This window comes from Colossoma macropomum, unplaced genomic scaffold (genome assembly GCF_904425465.1).
Source record: "Colossoma macropomum unplaced genomic scaffold, Colossoma_macropomum, whole genome shotgun sequence".
Classification (NCBI taxonomy): Eukaryota; Metazoa; Chordata; class Actinopteri; order Characiformes; family Serrasalmidae; genus Colossoma; species Colossoma macropomum.
The window spans coordinates 1,064,595-1,082,930 of record NW_023494788.1 but is presented as its reverse complement, the minus strand read 5'-3'; the positions used below and the strand labels follow the sequence as shown (position 1 = coordinate 1,082,930).

Here is an 18,336-nt window from a genome sequence, read left to right as displayed (position 1 = left end):
CACAGACATACACTCCTCACTGTGCAGTCAGTCTGTGTAAGTGTTATTGTTATGGTGCTGTGTTCCTGCAGAGCCTGTAGGGGGCATTATTGAGGGAGTGAGTGCCGGACTGTTCCTGATTGTTTCGGTTGTGGGGGTCAGTGTGCTGCTGATCTGCAGACAGAAAGCTCATAAAGTGTGAGTAACTCTGGCGTTAATGTTAAACTACTGTGACCTTTCTGCTGTAAACTACACACCACATACACTCCGTAACGGGCAGTTATCAGTACAGCAAATACGAACTCTCCACTCCGTTACGCCCCCGGAAGGGCAGTTATCAGTACACTGAATAAAAAGCGCACAGCGACTACTGGAGGAGGAAGAGTGTGTTCAGTGTTGTATCCGTGTGGAGAGACGCTGACCGGACTTTCAGGATCCACTCTGGATCAAACTGATCCGGCAGAACCGTCACCGCTGGAGAAACAGCCACAGCGGAGTTACAGCTGCTCAGGAGAGAAGGGTCTGTCTGTAGACTGCAGGACAGGGGCGGAACCTGGAGGGGGAACCACTCTGGAGGTCGACTGATCAGAACAGAGTGGGCGAGCTGACCAATCAGAGCTCATAATAAAATTATGAAGATTGAAAATTAGCATAAAGGTCCTCTTTAATGTAATTTAAATGAATCTGGTGTGTAAAATGAACATGAACTTGATCATATTATGTGACACACTCTGGTACAGCAGTGCTCTGTTCTGTGACTCATCCGGTGTGCGATAACCTTCAGCCTCAGGTACACTTGCACAGAGAATCTGATGTCTGTAGTGGGTTAAACTGGGCACGATTGTCAGAAGTTTGTCAGGTGTGTTCTGATCAAACCCACTTCAGTGCAGTGTTACCAGGCTGATAGTGTCCGTAAACAGTTTCCCGCACTTCAAAAACTTTTCACTTTCAAAAACAGTTTGTGAAGTTCACAAAATTACACCTTTAAAATTGATTTAGGTTCATCTTAAAGCATTTAGCAACTTTTAATACAGATATCTTTGTGTGTTTGCTAACGTTTCTGCATCTCGTGGTTGTGTTTCAGTGTGCAGGAGCCTGTGGTGCGGATGAGTGTGAGGAGAGAGAGATCAAACCATACAGGACCGCACTCTGCCATCAGGGGGTACAGCTGTTTATAAAACTGTATCTGTGATGTTTGTAAAACATTATTAATATTAGAGAGATGAAACAGTGATGAAAACTATAAAGTGGTAAAAATACACACCGTTATTCCGATTTTCTCATTTAATTTGTATTTTCATTATTTGTTTTTTCAGGAATCGTCGAATCTCCAGGTATGTGTGCACTTTCATGCCTTTTTTTCTGTAAGTTAAGCCTCCTCTGGGACTAAATTACAGCATCAGTAGTGAAAAACAGGACCAGGTTTAATCTGCGGGTGAAAAATGATCTTTATAATCCACCTTTCTGTTGCAGAATCACTGCTGTTGTCTTTGCCATTTAGATCTTCTCTCATTTTATTTTCAGCCCAATCAAACTCCTGCAGTTCGAGGCGCATCTCACTAAACTACAGGCCGACTCCAACTACCTGCTCTCACAGGAGTATGAGGTAGTTATGAACCTATAATGTACTTTCACTGTAATAAAACAGTGAAAGGAGTCTTGAGTCAACACTGACCCACTGACCGTATTTACTGACAGACCGTATTCACCGCTGACTGTATTCACCGCTGACTGTATTCACTGACCGTATTTACTACTGACCATATTCGCCACTGACTGTGTTCACCACTGACTGTATTGACTGACCGTATTTACTACTGACCATATTCGCCACTGACTGTGTTCACCACTGACTGTATTCACCACTGACTGTATTCTCTTCTGTTTCGTGTTTGCAGGACCTGAAGGACGTTGGCCGTAACCAGCCACTGGACACAGCGTTACTGCCGGAGAACCGCGGGAAAAACCGCTACAATAACATCCTGCCCTGTAAGACTGTTTACTGTGAACAGGTGCAGCTTTTCGTCCTGCTGTCTGACTGAGACACACAGCTTCTCATGATCTCTTGTTTCTGTGGTTTTGTTTCAGATGATTCCACCCGGGTGAAGCTCTCCTACGTGGACGATGACCCCTGTTCAGATTACATCAACGCCAGCTACATTCCTGTAAGGCAGTTCGTCTGCTTGTGGATCTTTGAACGATAGTTTAGCACAAAAACTCTCGATTACACAGTTTTCACACAGCGTTGAGCTGTTGAGCAAGTCTGTTAGGGATCACTGACTCTGTGTCTATGAAAACAGACAGAAGTCTGATAATATTTATCTGTGGGTCAGCGTTCACATGGCTACATACACCTGCATTAGCTGGTCATGACCACTGACATAAACCTACATAACCATTTATAAAGGCTTATTCCAGTCAGCTGCTTTTGGTCGTTACACTTAGGGGCAAAAATATATAGATGTGATACTTTAAGACGTTTCAGGATACAGAATATGTAATACAGAATCAACAGGATGCTCCATCAGTGTCGCATAAAAAAAGCTACCAAAAAACTAGTACAATAATTTTGTTTCACACAGTGAATTAAATTCCAAACAAATATGAATAATTTTGCTCTGGAATGAAACATGCAGTGGCTCAGTGTCCTTTATGTACTGACGATATTCATAATACGATCAGAAAAACATATTGTAATAAAATTTGTCACAATAATGATTAAAATATCACCATGTTGCTCTCCTCAATATGTTTTTATTTTAAACTAGTAAAATCTTGTCCTTTTTTTGGGCTGCGAGGTAGGAAGTTCGGGAATCTCTGGCTTAGTGTTCATTACAGTGATACAAAACTGATCATGTGACAGTTAAAATCTTATAAACTGTAAAACGAAATGATCTAAAGGCCTCAGAAATATCACTCTTCTACTAATCTGATGATTCGAGCTGTCAGCATTAAGTCAGCGTGACAAACTGAGCTACAGTCATTTCCGTCATTTCACCCCAGGAGGCATCAGAACAACCTAATATCAGGAAATATCAGTGTCAGCTCACACACACGTTTTGTCAACATGACGTCACAGTTACGACCTTTTGACTACTGGAATAAGAGTTTATTAATGTTTATGTAGATTTTGTTTCAGATATCATGAAGGCCTTATTTTTCATGTAGCTTTGTGAACTTTGACCTACAGTACAGTGTTACCTTCATTTTTATAGATGACAGTGTGTCATGCAGTGTCAGAACCTCCAAACTAATAATCTCTTACAGGCTGCACACAGCAAAAAATGGTGCCTTGTAAAGCAAAATTATCTTAAACCTAGTTTATATATCTGATGTTTCTCATTTTGAGATTGTTGTAATCCTATTTTAAGACTATTTCATTTATTTCAAAGCATTTTTAACTTGCTTTCAAATAAGAGCATCTGACTACATTAGTAGATAATATATAATATATATGATACTATATATAGATAATATATATAATGCTATATATGGAATATATATATTATATATATAATAAATTATATAAAAATTTTAAAATTATTTTTGAACGTTTCTTAAAAAAAGCAAAATTACCTGCCAATACCATTTTTTGCAGTGCATTTGGGACGTTTTTTGGCTGAACTGTCGCTGTAATGTCTGAGGTTCAGCTGGTCAATGTTGCTGTGCTGGTTTGTGTTGAAGGGGAACAACTTCAGGAGGGAGTATATCGCCACCCAGGGGCCACTGCCTGGCACCAAGGACGACTTCTGGAAGATGGCATGGGAGCAGAACGTCCATAACGTGGTCATGGTGACGCAGTGTGTGGAGAAAGGGAGGGTACGTGGACGGACGAGTCTTTCGTGATGTTCAGGTCACCACTAGATCAAACCACACTGACCTCTCGATGTATGTGTGTCCTGCAGGTGAAGTGTGATCACTACTGGCCGTTTGATCAGGACTCGCTGTACTATGGAGATCTCATCGTCCAAATGCTGTCCGAGTCCGTTCTCCCAGAGTGGACCATCCGGGAATTCAAAATCTGCAGCGTGCGTACAATAATAATAATAATAATAATAATAATAATAATAATAATAAAGATGATGATAAAACTTGAGTGGTAGAATTAAAAGCCAGTGATATAATTACATTAAAACATATCCTCAAAAAGAGAGGAAGAATATAAATAACAGCCAAAATATTTGGGACAGTTTTGGGACCCCCACCCTCAGAAAAGACCACCAGGTTAGAGCCCCCGAGGTAGTTTGACTTTGAGACCCCTGGTTTAGACCATCTTCTGTGTTTTTTCTGCAGGAAGAGCAGCTGAACTTCTCCAGAATCGTGCGTCAGTTTCACTACACGGTGTGGCCGGACCACGGGGTCCCGGAGACCACCCAGTCTCTGATCCAGTTTGTGCGGACTGTACGCGATTACATCAACAGGACCCCCGGCTCCGGACCCACTGTGGTCCACTGTAGGTCAGTGTGGGGCTTTAGATAAATAGATTTATTTTAATCACATCTATCACTAAACGCTGAAGACGCGGTGCGTAAACGTTGAAGATGCAGTGTGTGAACACTGAAGATGCAGTGTGTACACATTAAAGATGCAGTGCGTGAACATGGAAGATGCAGTGCATGAACGCTAAAGATGCAGTGCATGAACGCTAAAGATGCAGTGCATGAACGCTAATGATGCAGTGCATGAACAAAAGATGCAGTGCATGATCGCTAATGATGCAGTGCATGAACAATGAAGATGCAGTGCATGAACAATGAAGATGCAGTGCATGAACGCTAAAGATGCAGTGTGTGAACATTAAGGATTGCAGGCATGAACATCGAAGATGCAGTGTGTGAACATCGCAGTGCATGAACATTGAAGATGCAGTGCATCAGTGACACTCTGTGTTCTAGTTATTCATAAAAATATCAATTATTTTCTCATTGTCTGGTAATCAAATACCATTTGTTTAAAGATGTGGATCTTCTAAAAGCTGAAGGAGTTTGTTTATCTCAGTGAAAACGCTCTGTATGTTCTGTCCCGCAGTGCCGGAGTGGGTCGCACCGGAACCTTTATCGCGCTGGACCGGGTCCTTCAGCAGCTGGACACTAAAGATACAGTGGACATTTATGGAGCTGTGTTTGACATGCGGCTCCACCGCTCTCATATGGTTCAGACAGAGGTGAGATCTGACCCCTGAACCCTGACCCCTATCCCTCCAAAAAATGCAGAATTTGGCTCCATCCAGTGCCGTATCCAAAATGGCCCCCTGATCACTAAACCCTACATTCATAAATCTGGATCGCAGTGTAGAACAGTATTACAGGGATGGTAGTAAAGGATTTGGGACACTCATTACTGTACATTATCATTACGTATGTACTGACATAAACACTGTAAACAGTGCCCTCTCACGATCCTGCAGTGCACAGCGATAGGTAGAATGCAAACTATGTACACTAGCATTATACCCATAATGCACTATGATTAGTGGTTATTTTTGTTCATTCTAATAGTGTTCTAGATATTACCCCGATGAAGGGAATAGTGATTAGGGTCCATTTCTGTTCACTATAGTAGTGTTCTATAGTGTTATGTTGTAGGGAATAGTGATTAGGAGAACCATTTGATCGTGTTGTTTACTGTATGTAATAAAGCTGAGGTTCTTTATCTGCCTGTTTGTTTATGTTTGTGTTCTAGAGTCAGTACACCTACCTGCACCAGTGTGTTCGAGATGTGCTTCGTGCACGAAAGTTGCGTAATGAGCAGGAGAACCCTCTGTATCCCCTCTACGAGAACGTGTCTTCAGATTACCACCGAGGTCAGCATGTCCTCCGTTACGGTCAGTCATGAGCAGCTCTGAGTCAGGTGGGCAGGATTAGTCAGCACAAAGCACAGCTGACACTGGCCGAAACATCTGACCTTCAGACTGGGAATTCGCAGGAGGATATTGAGGAGCAGCGGCCACTCTTTCTCTTTCTCTCTCTCTCTCTCTCTCTCTCTCTCTCTCTCTCTCTCTCTCTCACTCTCACTCTCACTCATTCTCTCTCTCTCTCTCTCAATCTCTCTCTCTCACTCTCTCTGTCTGTCTGTCTCTCTCTCACTCTCTCTCTCTCTCTCTCTCTCTCTCTCTCTCTCTCTCTCTCTCTCTCTCACTCTCTCTGTCTGTCTGTCTCTCTCTCTCTCTCACTCACTCTCTCTCTCTCTCTCTCACTCTCTCTCTCTCTCTCACTCTCTGTCTGTCTGTCTCTCTCTCTCACTCTCTCCTTCATTCTTATTGACTTAGCTGCTATTCTCATGGTCACATACATAATCAGAGCTGTTGGCGCTGTTGTCATCACTGAGCAGGTGGGCGCAGTGGTGGTCCTGCACTGTTATATTGGGCTTCAGTGGAGATGGTTATGTTGCCGTTTGCAGCCAAATTAAATCATTAAAAACACACAGTACAGCTCTGAGATGTGTGTATGAGGCAAAGCTGGCTGTGCTGGTAAATGGCATCTGCAGTACAGAATTAGGGAATATAAACTGAAGAGTGACTCATTAAAGCTCTGTTGGAGCCGGATTAGTTCAGTCTGGGGAGCTGCTGTAATCTGAGTGATCACTGATGAGATCTGATTATAACCTTCTATAACTCTATAATTGGCTGAACTCTGAGCTCCTTCAGTAACGCAGAGATCAGACGACACAAATTCAGCAGCGCTGCTGTGTCTGATCCACTCGCACACACCAACACACCACCACCACATCAGTGTCACTGCAGTGCTGAGAATGATCCACCACCCAAATAGTACCTGCTCTGTGAGGGTCCGTGGGGGTCCTGACCACTGAAGAACAGGGTAACAAAGTATCAGAGAAACAGATGGACTACAGTCTGTAACTGTAGAACTACAGAGTGAAACTATACGGTCAGTGGAGCTGATACAGTGGACAGTGAGTGTAGATACAGGGAGGTGGACTTAGTGAGCAGCTTTAGTTCAGCGTTAGTTCCGTTAAATGAGTCCCTTTATTAGCATAACGCTGCTCTGTCTGCTGTTAACATGTTTGGAGCAGCTTAATTTAGTCTCAGTGAAGTTGAACGTCCACATGATGACCTTTCAGACTGTGTGATTTGGGGATAAAAGTATGTATTTTGCTGATTTACTACATGTATGTGTTTATTCTGTGTGCAGATGCTGTGTACAGTCGCCGTTAGAGACCGTGTGGAATGAAGGATGAAGAGATCCACCGTATCCCTGTGGAGCTTTATTTTTATAAAGTATTTATAGTGTTTTATAAATGCTTTTCAGCTGTGTATAATGTGTATATATATTAGTATAAATGCAGTATAATATGTAAATATGTCACTTCATCCAGAAATCCTGTTTATTTTTTGCATAAGCTACTGTACAAGACCATTTGAATGTTGTGCGCTTTATCTCATATGAAACACTGAAATGTTTTTATTTTGTATTATTTTTCCGTTGATTTTTATGTAATAATATATAATGATGCATCATCTCCACAGTAACGCTCACCATTAGTAACACTGTTAGCGTAATGGAATAGTAGCTACAATGAACCAGTTAAAAATCTTAAAACACCGTAATATAAACAGTTTATACTGACAATTAATTTGCACATGTGATCACAGGTTGTATCAGTGCCAGTAATTTACTAATATAATGTACATAATCAAATATTATTAAAGTATATCAGATTTTTTATAGATCATATATAACTTTATGCCTTAATAATTAATTGTACAATAACAGTATAAATGGTTTATGAATTGAACAGTGATGCTTTGTTGTTTTGTGTCTGAACTGCATTTAAAGTGAAACAGTGAAAGTGCTGAATGTTCATCTGTAAAGGGAAATTCCACCCATTTTCCAAAATTCAGAGTGGTTTGGTGTGAAATGGTTCAGATGTCTTCACAGTGGTGGTGATAGGAACCAGGGGTCGCCATGACTACAACACAAATATAGACATTTTATTTACTATCCAGAACCACCAGTGAACCTACACGAGTCTTCTGAGTTTATATGGAATGTTGATGATGGAAAATAGTGGAAAATCTGAAATAATAAGTTTTCTTTGGGGACTATTTTGCCTCACAGCGCCCTGCATGTATCCCTCCACCATGAATGGAGTTTTTCTCCAAACGATCATAAAACAGTGTCTCAGTCATCAGGCAGTGAATTCATAACCATTTCATGTAGGAACTTTCTGTGAGGGAGCTTTTAGAGGTGGACGTCTGGTTCCTATCACCACCACTGTGAACAGTTCTGACTCGGTAAGTTTATCTAGAACGGAGCGTTTCACACCAAACCGCTCTGAACCACTCTGATTACATCTTAACCATTTAAATAGGAAGAGAATTTGAAAAATCACTGGAGTATCCCTTTAAGAGCATTTCCATTTCTATGTATATGATGAACTATATGAGTCATAATGAACGCTTTAAAGGTCCATAAACAGTCAGAGTAATTATTGTCAGCTGAAGTGCAGTTTTATTATGGAGTGTTTGCTGTTGGTCACTGAGAAACGTTGATTCTTATACAGATTAAATTCCCTTAAATTAAAGCGAAACATTCTGCACTTTAAACTCGGCATCTCAAAATTATGATATTCTGCTGAAATAGTTTTAAAAAGATAAACTTCAGCCAGTTAGTGACAGACTGAGCCTAAACCTCCTGGTTGGGCTCTTGGACGGGACTCTTAACTCATCATGGCCACCAGGGGGTGCTGCTCTGCTGGTCACACTGACAAATGACACATTTCCCTCATATAGATAAAAACGTTCAGCCCAATAACGTCATAATTTCCCAGTAATGTCATATCAGCCAGAACTGTAGCCAGATTTTACACTGAACTTGCTTATAAATGTAATAAAAGTAACAATAAGCAGTATATTTAGTTTCTCTGAAATTTAATAATTTGGAACCGACAAAATAGAACCTGTAGTGCCTCATACATAACTATTATAATATACGGGACTAATTATTCTCTCTGTAATGAAACAGCCAGTCAGTCTCTTTAAGTACTGACGATCCACAACACGCTCAGAAAAGCGTACTGTGACATAATTTATTACAATAACAATAAAAATCCTCATATTGCCCCCCACCACATCGCCCGATAGTGTAATACAGTGTCTAAACTGATGATATGAGATTTTACTGATGGTGTAATATTTTAGCAGAAGGCCTCACTGTCGGCTGTGTTCTGGTCAGATTTGACTGATTTCCTGATTTTCTACCATAAATATAATTTCTGTGCTCTGTTTATGAGGCTGCGTGGGTTCAGACTCTGAGAGGTACAGCAGTTCTACAGTAGAAGCTCCTTCTGAGAGCAGAATGAAGAAGGTCGAGACTCAGTGACGATCCTCCCCGTCCAGGCTGGGCTGAGTGCTCAGCGCTGAAGTTCTGCAGGAGAACTTTAATAACTGCCTTAAAATATGACATCATCCATTTTGAAAACACAGTAACTTACAAATATATTACATTTCTAATAGCGTAATAAACTATTATTGAAAGTATTATTACATTATGATTTAAGACAATATTACATTATTGGGTATCACATTTTTCACCAATTAAGTACAATTTTTATTACATTTTTAAGATTATTACATTATTGGGACATTATTAGAGTATTGGCTTCTAAATTGGATCAATAACGATTAATATAAATATTATTAAGTTGAGCAAATTTCTTAAAACTTTTTCACTCTGATCTCTGCTGTATCTGCAGTTATTACAGACCATAAAAAGCTGCAGGACACAGTTATTATAATGATATCTGGAGTAGACGTGACTCGTTTTGTGTGATTTGACTGTGAACGTTGAGGGAACGTTAATGACTGAAGGTCAGGATGTTCTACTGGTCATCACTGACCGCAGCTGTGTTTGGTGGAGAATTGTGGGGTGTTTAACTGTAAGTTCTGTACATTGTGAGAGAGGAAGTGACCACTTTTGGCCACTAGGTGTCCCCGGCGGCACGTCCCGTGGAGCAGCGCTGCTGTAGACGGTCAGTTCCCAGAGCTTCAGTCCAGCTGGAGCTCATTAAAGCCCTGAGCAGCCGCGCTGTGAGAAAGCGGCTCAGCGAAGCTCTGGAGACTCACTAACGTTAACACTGAGTTCAGAGGAGCTTCCATCAGAGAGACGGTGGAGAGTCAGAGACACGGCTGACCTCCCTCTCTCTCTCTCTCCCTCTCTCTCTCTCTGTCTCTCTCTCACTCGCTCTCTCCCTCTCTCTCCCTCTCTCTGTCTCTCTCTCCCTCTCTCTCTCTCTCACTCTCCCTCTCTCTGTCTCTCTCTCACTCGCTCTCTCCCTCTCTCTCCCTCTCTCTCTCTCTCTCTCACTCTCTCTCTCTCACTCTCCCTCTCTATCCCTCTCTCTCTCTCTCTCACTCTCCCTCTCTCTGTCTCTCTCTCTCTCACTCTCCCTCTCTATCCCTCTCTCTCTCTCTCTCACTCTCCCTCTCTCTCTCTCTCTCTCTCTCACTCTCCCTCTCTATCCCTCTCTCTCTCTCTCTCACTCCCAAGTTCAAGTTCAAGTTCAAATTTGCTTTATTGACATGACAAACGTACATTTGTATTGTCAAAGCACAACAAAAATGATCTATATATTAAAAAATATAATAGAATAGAAAAATATTTTTAAAAAATTAATAATAATAATAATACAAAATATAAACCAAGATTAATATATGATAATGTAATAATTAAGAACAGAAAGTGTTAATCATGAATTAATAATATAAAAGTACATGTAATAATAAAACAAAACCTACTGAATATGTGTGTAGTTTATAATAGAGAAGAGAAAAGAAAATGTTAACAATCAAATGTAGGGAAAAAAAATATATATATATATAAAGGACATCTATATTACATATGTACATATATAACTGTGAGTAAAGGCTGTGGTGTGGTGGTCACTCACTGTCCCTGAGTGTATGGCACTCGTACACATATCTAGCTGCAGTGGACACTGCTGGACCCTCTCCTAATATAATCGCTAATTTATCTTTATCTCCCAACGTCCTGAAGTTCTTTATCTGTTTTTCAAATTGGTTAAAATATTTATTTCTAATAGAATCATATTTTGGGCAGTTCAGTAGGAAGTGCACCTCTCTCTTCCTCTCTCTCTCTCTCTCTCTCTCTCAGTCAAGTTCAAGTTCGCTTTATTGACATGACAAATGTACATTTGTATTGTCAAAACATAACAAAAATGATCTACATATCAAAAGTTAATTACAAATATTTGATATATATATATATATATTAATATGTGATAATTAAGAGGAGAAAATGTTAATCATCAATTAATAATAATGATTAAGAAGGGAAAAATATATATAAAAAAAGGACATCTATATTACATATGTACATATATAACTGTGAGTAAAGGCTGTGGTGTGATGGTCACTCACTGTCCCTGAGTGTATGGCACTCGTACACATATCTGGCTGCAGTGGACGCTGCTGGACCCTCTCCTAGTATAATTACTAATTTATCTTCATCTCCCAGCGTCCCGAAGTTCTTTATCTGTTTTTCAAATTGATTAAAATATTTATTTCTAATAGATTCATATTTTGGGCAGTTCAGTAGGAAGTGCACCTCTGTCTCTAGCTCACCTGTCCTGCAGTGACCACACACTCTCTCCTCTCTCGCTAGCCAGGACTTTTTAAACCTGCCTCTCTCGATGGCCAGGCTGTGGTCACTGAGTCTGTATTTGGTGAGGATCCATCTCTGCTTCATATCTTGGACAGTAACAAGATATTCAGCTGATCTGTTTTCCTGTTTTAGGGTCAGAAAGCAGTTCAGTCTGTTTTGTGAGTGAATTTGGTGTTTCCAGTGTTCCAGGTAGGTATTTTTACTTTGTTTAATAATTTGGTTTACTCTGATTGGTGTTTGGGAAGCAGTGCTGGTCAGAGAGTTTGGGTTGTTGGGGGTCAGTGAGGTGGTCAGTCTCTGTACCAGCTGACACAGGGGACTCTTTTCAGGGTTCAGCTCTTGGTATTGGAGTGCCTGAAACTGCAGTGTTGTTTTGGGACTCGATTTAAGGTGCATCCAAAATCTCAGTGTTCTTTTTTCAGTGTTCGTGATTAGAGGGAATCGGCTAATTCAGCCCTGCAGGCATTCGCTGGTGTTTTTCTTTGGACGTTTAAAATCGTTCTGCTTCAGTGGGATGCTTGTCCCATCTAGTGTAGTCACGACTGAGTGGACCCCAGACTTCACTACCGTACAGCGCAGTGGGCAGGACTACACTGTCGAAGATCTTTGTCCAGATTCTGATTGGGATGTTAATCTTATGGAACTGTTTCCTGATTGAGTCGAGGCTCTGCAGGCCTTTTCTTTCAGTGCATTCACAGCCAGACCGAAGCCTCCTGAGGCACTGATCTTTAGTCCCAGGTAATCATAGGAAAGCGTTTGATCCAGGGCGGCGTCTCCTAGACTGAACACATATCTGCTTTCCTGAGATCCGGCTTTCTTTTGGAAGATCATGACTTTAGATTTGTTTGGGTTGACTGTCAGGGCCCAGTTCTGACAGTACTGCTCTAGCAGATCCAGGTGCTGCTGTAGCCCCTTTTCAGTGGGCGACAGCAGCACAAGGTCATCTGCGTAGAGGAGAAATTTAACGTCCGTTTGGTTTAGTGTCAGGCCAGGTGTTGCAGTTCTGGCGTTTAGATGTCCGATCAGCATGACATTGCCCTGGGCCTGGAAATGTCTGATCTCATGATGAAGATCCTCAAAGAAATTGTCCTCCTAGTATGGAGATTCTATAGGGGGGCTATACGCTGCACATATGTATAACTCGTTATCACAGTCAATAACGTGTTTATTTCATTTTAGCCAAATGTGTGTGGATGCTCTTTTCATTTCTGTTAGATAGGCAGACAAATCATCCTTATACCATATAATATCCCCCCGGAGTCTCTACCATGTTTAATATTTTTCTGTTTTAGAGAGGGCAGTAAAATTTCTCTATAATGTGTGGGACAGTGAGTGTCAGTGTCGTCTTTACACCATGTTTCTAATAGTATATGATGATGTCTAGATCAGAAATATTCATTAAGAAGTCTACATTTATGCTTTTAGAACCAAATGTTGAGGAGTATAGTCCTTGGATGTTCCAAGAGCTAATGGTAACTATTAGTAGATATGTACATCAGAAAGCAAGTTACAGTATGAGTAGTATAAAAAGATCATAACAATAACAATAATAATAATTAGAAAAGTAATAACTTTTAGAGTTCTGTTCAGTTTATCCAACGATTCTGCAGATAAGTTGCAGTAGTTGTCTCACCTCTTCAAAGGCTGGATGGTCTGTTTGTTTCCCATTGTTTACCACCTGAGCATAGGAGGGCTGCTGGCAGGGTTGTGGAGATGTCTGTGTTGTGCAGTGTGTAGCGTCAGTTGGTGGGGGTCTGCTGTAAGGGCTGATCAGGTTTCTGTTGGGTGCAGTATTGCTGGGGGTGGTTCTGTTGGGTACAGTGATGCTGGCCGTGGTTCTGTTAGTTGCAGTGGTGCTGTGCCGGGCTCTACTATTTGTAGAGTTGTGCTCTGAGGTTCTGCTGGGTGTTGCAGTGTTTGGTGGGGCTCTCCTCCGTCTGCCTCTTTTTGTTGCACTTTGTTCTTTAGATGGTAGTCTGTGTGACTGATCACATGCGAGTGCTGCTGGTATTCTGGTTGTCCCCTGACTGGAGAAGGTGCTAGGAACCAGGGGTTAGACACAGCTGCTCCCAGGTCATATGCTAACATCCAAGCGTAGTTTTTATCTACATGAACGTGGTCATATAGGTGTTCAGCTGTTAGTGTTGATGATGGGAAATTTTAATGCCAGTCATACTGGCACATTCTGCACTGATAGTGTCATTAATTTCCTTGATCGTTTCATAGGGAACGTCTCTTCGTGGCAGTAAGGTGGAGATGGTGATGTTAGTGTTTGGAAACTCCTGTTGAGCTTTCAGAGCTGTCTGTATTACTGCTGTTGCGAGACTTTTCCCACATGAACGCAGCTCATTGTCTCTCTGTCTCTCTCTCTCTCTCTCTCACTCTCTCTCTCTCTCTCTCTCTCTCCTCCAGTAGACAGCAGCTGTAGGACTTCATCACTGAATCAGATGAGCAGGAAAATCACAGAACGTCCAGGAGCAGAACTGACCATTAATACAACACTGCACTCCTCTAGTCCAGTTCAGTCCAGTATAGTCCAATCCAGTCACTTCACTCCTCCAGTGCAGTCCAGTCCAGTCACTTCACTGCTCCAGTCCAGTCCAGTCACTTCACTCCTACAGTCAAGTCCAATCCAGTCACTTCACTCCTACAGTCCAGTCCAGTATAGTCCAGTCCAGTCACTTCGCCCTCCAGTCCAGTCCAGTCCAGTATAGTCCAGTCTAGTCACTTCACTCCTCCTGTCCAGTCTGGTCTGGACTGATCTCAGATCTGCAGATTCTGACCTTCTGAACTCCTTCAGTAAAACAGAAAACGTGGAGAGACTCTTTCAGTTATTCTGCTTCTAAACTGTGGAGCTCAGTTCAGCTTTTATTAGCCAGTCGAGCTCAGAGCTCACTTTTAATAACCATCTGAAAACGCAGCTCTTTAACTCAGAGCTTCAGTGAAACTCTACGGCTCTTTAACTCAGAGCTTCAGTGAAACTCTACGGCTCTTTGGTCTTCATCTCTTTGATCTGGGTTGTTGTCTTATATGATTCTAAATGAATACTTATTGTGAGTGTCTGTCAGGTAGCTTAGCTACTGTAGCTAATGTAAGCTAACATTCAACAAGCTAAATGTCATTCATAATCAAACTGTGCCGCCTTTCAGAGATTCTAAAAAACTTTGTTGGAAACTAGTCAGTCTTACATCATCATCTAACTGTGGAACGCAGTTTAAAGTAAATGTTGTCATCAGTTTGTGGTGTTTAACACTGCTGGTGGTGTTTGTCCTCCAGAATTAGCCCAACGCTACTGACCTCAGTACAGCTCTATTAAAGTGAATAACGTTAAACACTAGTGTTTTCACTACTGTTCACTGGGAGGAGTGCAGCCCAGGATACAGTAAAGCATTTAAACTAACTAACACTCAACTAGAGCTGAAAAGGGTCCAAACATTTATTGCACTCCTCTATAGATCAAGAACAACCAGCTAGTTTAGCCTGTAGTGCGTTTAGTCACTGAGTGATGACAGTAATGAGCCTTTGGGTGAAATAAGCCTGAGAATGAAGAGGTTCGTGATCTGTTTAGTTTGGGAAATGAAACTCAAACTGTGCTGGACTGAGGAATTTTAGATCGCTGATCCAAATGATTTTGGAAAATGATGTTTGAACAGTTATAGACCAAAAATCAGAGCGTATGTTTAAGAGATAACGCTAATTTGCTGTAACCACGGTGACAAAGGAAGTGATGATGCAGTTGGTCAGTGCGTGTGTCCTTTGCACTCAGTGCTGTGAGCTGTTTTCCTCAGAGGCTGCCTGAACTCAGCTGCAGCTTTCTGTCCTGACAGAGACCCTCATCTACCCCCTGACCCCCCTCGCACGAGAAGACCAGCAATTACTGTCACACCAGGAAAATTACATCATCCTCACACGCACAGATCACACTCACAGATCACAGTTTCACCATAATCACAACACAGATCACACTCACAGGTCACACTCACACCACAGATCACACTCACAGATCACAGTTTCACCATAATTATGACACAGATCACACTCACAGGTCACACTCACACTCACAGATCACACTCACAGATCACACTCACAGATCACACTCACAGATCACAGTTTCACCATAATCACAACACAGATCACACTCACAGGTCACACTCACAGGTCACACTCACAGGTCACACTCACACCACAGATCACAGTTTCACCGTAATCACAACACAGATCACACTCACAGGTCACACTCACAGATCAGTTTCACCGTAATCACCACACAGATGACACTCACAGATCACACTCACAGATCACAGTTTCACCATAATCACAACACAGATCACACCACAGATCACACTCACACCACTGACCACACTCTCAGATCACACTCATTATAAATCACACTCACCCCACACATCACACTTACAGATCTCACTCACAAATCATACTCACTATAAATCACACTCACAACACAGATCACAGTTACGCTACAGAGCACACTCACAAATCACACTCACGGATCACACTCATAATAAATCACATCACAGATCGCACTTGCATAACAAATCACAAATCACACACCACAAAACATTACACCACAGATCACACTCACAGGTCACACTCACACCACAGATCACACTCACAGATCACAGTTTCACCATAATTATGACACAGATCACACTCACACCACAGATCACAGATCACAGTTTCACCGTAATCACAACACAGATCACACTCACAGGTCACACTCACAGATCACAGTTTCACCGTAATCACAACACAGATCACACTCACAGGTCACACTCACACGTTTCACCGATCACAGTCACTCACAAACCATAATCACAACACAGATCACACTCACAGGTCACACTCACACCACAGATCACACTGACACCACAGATCACACTCTCAGATCACACTCATTATAAATCACACTCACCCCACACATCACACTTACAGATCTCACTCACAAATCATACTCACTATAAATCACACTCACAACACAGATCACAGTTACGCTACAGAGCACACTCACAAATCACACTCACGGATCACACTCATAATAAATCACATCACAGATCGCACTTGCATAACAAATCACAAATCACACTCACACCACAAAACATTACACCACAGATCACACTCACACTACAAATCACTGTTACACCACAGATCACACTCAGATCACACACTCAGATCACAGCACACCGTTGCACCAACATCACAGTGAGATCCCACAGATCAGTTGCTCCACTGATGTATCACTTTGTCTCTGTTTACAAACTCCAATGTGGTTTCAGCTCCGACTCTGACTTCATTAAACAGAATGTGAGAGGCGTCTGAGGGAGGATTAAATAATACATTTCAGAGAAAAACAGAACCCAAATCAGCCCTCCGCAAAAATAACCGTCACTCCACTAATAACCATCGACCAGCAGACTGGACAGAGTCTGGACTGAACTGCGGCCTGTGTTTCAGTGGGGAAGCCGAGCTTCGGTCAGTCGTGTAAAACAGTGAGCTGCTTGTTTCCTGTGTTGGTTTGATCTCCCTGAAGACTTTCTGGGCGGCACTCACAGCTTTCAGCCTCTTAAAGGCTGTTTGTTTGGGCCGTTTGGTCAGATTCTGTGGCCATAAACAAACAGGCCGCCGGTGATGAATGGAGCCTCAGTCATTGATCTCAGAGAACAGATGTTTGTGATTCACTACATAAACTAATAAAGCGGTTAAATATAGACTCCATTCTTCCCAGGAAAGGAGTGAAGGCGAGGAATGAAGAGCTGGGTCAGAGGTCAGCGCTGTAGTCCAGTCTGCTGCTGGAGAATCAGGACCCGTTTACAGCGCTTAAAGAGCCGATCAGGACGTGCTGGGAATCTTTTCTTTCTTTCTTTCACTTTCTTTTCTGTTTTCAGACGCTGAGTAAACCTGCTGACGTGGCTCCGCCTCTCGAACATGTTTTTAAACCAACATTTTCCTCAGTGTTCATATTTTATTGATGTAAGTAATGTACACACGCAGTTCAGCTCCTAAAAGCTTTGTTTTGAGTTGTTCTGAGGCTTTTATGAGTTCTGTGTTAAAGAACTGTGAAGTCGTGCTGAAACTGGAATGGATCGGTCCATACTCAGCTTTTAAACAGAGCTGATATTGTTTATATTAAATATAATAAAGTGAGTCATGTGATTTATAAAACTTTAGGAGCTCATTTCCTACACTTTCCTTGTTTTTTGATTTTCCCTCCTACACCATCATAAAACGTTGGTGAGGAATCTGGTTATTTCAGAAGAATCAGAATCACTTTATTACTGTAATGGTGGCAGACGGAACCAGACGCTCGCAGCAGAGGCTTGTGTTAAGTTTGGAGATGAGGAGCGCTGATAGGTGGATCTTTGAGAGTCTATAGTCATGTGATGCAGCAAGGAGTTCTGGGAATTGGAGTCCTGGGCAGACTCGTTGGCTGTAGTTACAGCCAGGCTGGAGGCTTGGCCGCTACCCAGCTACGTTCCTCTGGTCTGTATCTCTCCCACTCAATGAGGTACTGGAGGTTACCTGTTGGGAGTCCAGCACCTGATAGACAGTGTTGACTGGAGTGCCCTTCACCTCCAGCAGTGCCAGTGGAGCCTCATCAGGCAACACCTCTAGGGGACCTGGGACTACAGGTTTAAGTAGGGAAACATGGAAAGAAGATGAGATACGAAATTGTGTGGGTAAATAAAGCTGGTAAATGACA

At 42.0% G+C, this 18,336-nt stretch overlaps 1 protein-coding gene across 1 annotated transcript in view; it reads left to right on the top strand.

The window, feature by feature from the left end:
- The window catches only part of LOC118806494 (receptor-type tyrosine-protein phosphatase beta-like), a 40,368-nt gene extending 32,634 nt beyond the window's left edge, over positions 1-7,734 (top strand). The window contains exons 24-35 of the mRNA XM_036567925.1: positions 72-177; positions 1,064-1,141; positions 1,296-1,313; positions 1,504-1,585; positions 1,878-1,968; positions 2,068-2,144; positions 3,664-3,798; positions 3,885-4,007; positions 4,273-4,436; positions 5,008-5,143; positions 5,662-5,782; positions 7,131-7,734. Of these exons, the coding sequence (XP_036423818.1) occupies positions 72-177; positions 1,064-1,141; positions 1,296-1,313; positions 1,504-1,585; positions 1,878-1,968; positions 2,068-2,144; positions 3,664-3,798; positions 3,885-4,007; positions 4,273-4,436; positions 5,008-5,143; positions 5,662-5,782; positions 7,131-7,153 (1,154 nt within the window). The 3' untranslated portion in view covers positions 7,154-7,734. The remainder of the gene's footprint in view (positions 1-71; positions 178-1,063; positions 1,142-1,295; positions 1,314-1,503; positions 1,586-1,877; positions 1,969-2,067; positions 2,145-3,663; positions 3,799-3,884; positions 4,008-4,272; positions 4,437-5,007; positions 5,144-5,661; positions 5,783-7,130) is intronic.
- The last annotated feature ends 10,602 nt before the right edge of the window (positions 7,735-18,336 follow it).